Source organism: Ipomoea triloba, chromosome 4, assembly GCF_003576645.1.
Source record: "Ipomoea triloba cultivar NCNSP0323 chromosome 4, ASM357664v1".
In the NCBI taxonomy this organism is placed as follows: domain Eukaryota; kingdom Viridiplantae; phylum Streptophyta; class Magnoliopsida; order Solanales; family Convolvulaceae; genus Ipomoea; species Ipomoea triloba.
Window position 1 is genome coordinate 5,301,707 of NC_044919.1, and position 4,601 is coordinate 5,306,307.

Consider the following 4,601-nt stretch of genomic DNA (forward strand, 5'->3'; position numbering starts at 1 on the left):
CCTTCAAGTTTTTTGGATACTTGGACAGTTGGACTTAAGAGAGTGATTTATGAAGAACTATAATAAGATCATTCCTCTGGCCCAGAAAGCCCAATGTAATAATTTGCCATGTTTATACTAAACACCTAATATTTTGTTGAGAATAAAAGCCCACTATTTTTAAAATTGGGCATTAAGTATTAGCCCATTGCTTTATAAGCTATCTTCTCTTTCAGTTTTCCGGGCACAACAGAGGTGAAGGAAGAGATGCAGAAAAGAGATATCGGCAAGCACGGCGGAGGATCCGCTCCTCCGGCGGCCAAGAGAGGCCGTCCATTCGGCAGCGGAAGTGGCCACGGCTCAACGGCCGCTGCATCTGCAGCAGCTGATTCAGTAGCTCCCACTACTCTCCTCGGTCCCTCTCTTCAAGTTCACTCCGCTTTCGCTGGTTAGTCTCACGGAAACCCTAACTCACACACGGACATTTCATTCTCATATACATAAGTAATTTGTGGTTATTCTTTGGCCAAACAAGCTGAGGAAAAATATTCAGCTTAAACCCTACCTCCACCCTTGAAATGGAAACTTGAATTAAATCCAGTTAGGTTTCTATCAATTAATCTGTAAAGTTTTGTTCATTTTGGCGTTTGAATATTTGATAGCTTAACTGTTTAGGTTAGTTCAACTTAAGCCCTAGCTCCACTTTTAGAAGAGGAAGTTTGAATTATGTCCAGTTAGATTTTGATGCATTTTAGTCCATTAGTTATGTTCTTTTCTATCATTTTGAGAGCTTTTACTGTCACCTGAAAAATAATTTAATTTGCTAGAATCTAGTAGTGTTATTAATTGTAAATAGGATAGTGGTTTGCACCCAAGTTGAGTGAAAAAGGCTCAATGTTCATTACTCTGCTCCAGTGTCTCTTTCCAACTGTTTAACATTGCAACACTGATTATAGTTTTAAGAATCAGAATGTTGAGGAGGGTTGGGAATTAGTTAAAATTTTCAGTTGCCATGCTTATTACTTGTTTGTCTGAATTCTCTGTGCTTATTCACCAGAGCAGAATAATAAAAGAATTGTTCTAGCTCTCCAAAGTGGCCTGAAGAGTGAGCTGACGTGGGCATTGAATACTCTCACTTTACTATCATTTAAAGAAAAAGATGAAGTTCGCAAAGATGCTACACCTCTTGCCAAGATTCCGGGGTTGCTTGATGCTTTACTTCAAGTTGTAAGTTTCCTAAAACATCCAATGTACCCAATACCCAATGCGGCTTAAGAAAAAAAAATGTGCATAGTGATGGCTGTGATCCTAAAACAGATAGATGACTGGCGTAATATAGCCCTACCAAGGGTGATGGTGAAAACACCAAGGGTGAGGGTTTTGGGTTCGAATGTGGCTGTTACTGGATTTGGTAATGAATATGAGGCCTTGAGCTCCAACAATTCAGTTCCCCATCCAAGGTAACTTTGCACAATTGTGCTTAAACCCTAAATATTTATTCATTTGTAATTCATAAAATGAATATTATGGATGATCCCTCACTGCAGCTCAGGATCAGGGTCTTCCAACAAAGAGGCATCTGATCAAAAGCTTACTGCCAAAGCTCATCCTTCTGGTTGGTGGTTTGGAGAAGATGGCTTGTTTAATTTGGATGAGGAAGGGCGAGCTGAAAAGCAACTTTGTGCTGTCGCTGCTTCTAATATCATCCGCAACTTCTCTTTCATGCCTGATAATGAAGTGATCATGGCTCAACATCGACATTGCTTGGAAACCCTATTTATGTGTCTGGAGGATTATGTTACAGGTAGCACAAGAAGTGGTCACTTTAATTTCTTTTCTGTACTGATAATATGGCATATTGTTATTCTACTTTTAGTTGGATATTTCTGTTTCCAAGAGATTCTTTAAAGTGCTTTAGGATGTATATGTCAACAGAGGATGAGGAGCTTGTAACAAATGCCCTTGAGACAATGGTAAATTTGGCTCACTTGCTAGATCTTCGAATCTTTACTTCATCAAAGCCTACTTTCCACCCGATGACGTAAGTTCTTATCATGCTTTGTGTTAATCATGCTATAAAACCTGAGCTATTGAATACCTTTTACTGTTTTTGCTATTCAGGGAAAAACGTGCTGTGCTTGCTATCAGGGGATTGCTGGGATCTGCTGTCAAGGCCTGGCATTGTGCTGCTTCAGAATTAATTGGCCGTCTGATAATAAATCCTGATAATGAACCCTTCCTTCTTCCTTTTGCTGCACAGGTTTCCTTAACATTCATATTTTCAGCTAAATTTATAATGCTTACTAAACCAGGAAAAGATACAAATAATTGAAAAATTCTGCAGATATATAAACGATTAGTTGATATTATGGGCTTACCAACGCCCGAAGCCCAAGCGGCTGCTGTCGGTGCATTGTACAACCTAACAGAAGTCAATATGGACTGCCGACAGAAGCTTGCTAGTGAAAGATGGTGAGATGAATTCAAGAGTTAACTTTTACAGGTTAAATTTTGTATTTATACACCTGACTGCAGTACTAATTGCTATGAATTCAGGGCAATAGATCGCTTATTGAAAGTGATTAAGTCGCCGCATCCTGTGCCAGAAATTTGCCGGAAAGCAGCATTGGTTTTGGAGAGCCTTGTGTCAGAGCCACAGAACAAAACTCTTCTGCTAGTGTATGAAAACGCATTCGCAGAGATGCTTTTTGGTGAATCAAAGTACTCCGATATATTTGCAAGGATATTGTATGAACTAACCTCCCGTCCAAGCAATAAAATGGCACCACCTCGCGGGATTTGGGGCATGTAAGTACAAATGCGCCTTGCCTTGACAGCCCTGCTAATTATACATCACTTAACATGCCTGCTTATTCTTAAACTGTGCATTGTGACATCTCTTAGGTCTTTGGCTTTTACCTTGGTAGTGTGAACATGTGTCAGTGCTGACCAGTATGGCTTTCCTTGTACCATTTGTTTACAGTTAATTGTAGCATTAATTTACTGTTAAAAGCCAAGTGTCTGCAAGTTTTTGTATTATTAGAAATATGGGGCTTCATTGTTGTATTACACCTTTTTTTTCCCTTCTGAACAGAGATATCATTCATTGAAAATCAATTCATTGGACACTGTAGTAGTTACAATTGAAGTTTTGTATTTGAACACTCTATACCTGCAGCTTCTAGGTTGCAATCAGTGTTTTAAAAACCTGTTTAAGTAGCAGTAGCTGTTTAGGCGCTAGGCACCCCTAGGCCGAAGAGATTTCACTCCTAGGCGCTATTTAGGCGGCTGGCCGACTTGGTCAATCGGCTGAGGGGTGTGTGTGTGTGTGTGTGTTTTTATTTGGTTTATTTCGTTCAAAACGACGTCGTTTTGAGCGAAATAAACCAAATATAAGAAAAATCTTGATCTTCTAAAATCCCTAAACCCCCCAAAAAGGAAAAACATTTGCAAAAATGGCACACAACAAGCCTTGCAGTCCGTTTTCCCTTTTCGAGTTTTGTTGCCTCGCGCACAACCTCGCCGTTGCATAGTCACCCCAGACTTTGCAGCGTCGTTGGCTTGTCGCATAATTACCCTCGTTTTCGTTGACTAAGTCACAGGTCGCATGACTTGTTTCAGTACGCACAACGCTAAAATATGAAGCTTCTCTAGGTTTGAATTAATTCCCCAATTGGTAATTATGAAATTTAGAAACTTTTTGGTTTAAATAGTGAAAATGCACTTTTTGGTGTTGAGTTAGAGGCTGAAGGTCCTCATGTTCTGGCTAGCGAGAGTTTTCGCTTTTACTCTTCTCTAACATGTTGTCTACCCATGTCTTTATGGTAGAGCGAATTTACCATATGCTAGTAGATAGTGCTCGAGTTTTTGTGTTTGAAGGCAATGTCAATGTAACAAAATATTCCTTTAAAGGGTGATGAAGGCAATCTTCTCATCTTCTTCCTTTCCTATAAAGATTTGATAGTAACGTTTTAAAGCATCTATAAAGTTAAGGAGCTAATAACTGTTAGTCTCATCCACTATCTAGTTGATGTACGAGAAGGGATGTGGGTTCATTGCACATGCCATGTTCAAATGAGTCTAGTTCATGTACATCCTGATCCTCTAAATGGAAGGTTTGGGCGCCAGGACCACATTAGCCATCTACTCGAGGTAGAAGACCTTTCAAATGTGCCATATCATAAGGAGGATGGTCTCCTTCTTGACAAACTCTCGTTACTTGGTTGACAAGTGTCACTTTTTTGTTTAATCGGTTTGGGCAAAATAGATAATTGTTGACAGATGATAGAGTGGTCCACCATGGCATATCCTCTAGTCCCCATGCTAATATCTGAAAATCTCCATGTAAGCAATTAGAACACATACTACAATTTGTTGTTGCAAGTCAGTTGGCTGATTAGCTTCGATTTTAATCAATTGGTCAAGATGGCCTACGTCTAAAATAATTTCGTCCAATTCAATCACTGGTCTTGGAAGCTCATTGTTATCTCCCTTGTCGACCTACTTGAAGATCATGTGTATCTGGGCATCCTAATTCCCCCGATCTCATTTGATGTGTGAAATTTCATGTATAGGTATACCATGAAGATGATAGTTTTTACTTAGGTGATGCCTGGGTGGCT

General features: G+C 39.6%; 1 protein-coding gene across 3 annotated transcripts; it reads left to right on the top strand.

Moving 5' to 3' along the window:
- Positions 1-227: 227 nt before the first annotated feature.
- LOC116015348 (armadillo repeat-containing protein LFR-like) lies at positions 228-3,127 on the top strand. Of its 3 annotated transcripts, XM_031255384.1 has the most exons (9): positions 228-427; positions 1,037-1,206; positions 1,297-1,439; positions 1,527-1,783; positions 1,915-2,020; positions 2,101-2,239; positions 2,324-2,451; positions 2,536-2,787; positions 2,884-3,127. In XM_031255384.1, the coding sequence occupies exons 1-9, from the start codon at positions 247-249 to the stop codon at positions 2,909-2,911; spliced, it is 1,404 nt and encodes a 467-aa protein (XP_031111244.1). In that variant the 5' UTR covers positions 228-246; the 3' UTR covers positions 2,912-3,127. The 3 variants fall into 3 exon arrangements, with proteins under 3 accessions (XP_031111244.1, XP_031111245.1, XP_031111246.1); XM_031255385.1 differs by having other exon boundaries at positions 2,536-3,127; XM_031255386.1 differs by lacking the exon at positions 2,884-3,127 and having other exon boundaries at positions 2,544-2,652.
- Positions 3,128-4,601: the final 1,474 nt, after the last annotated feature.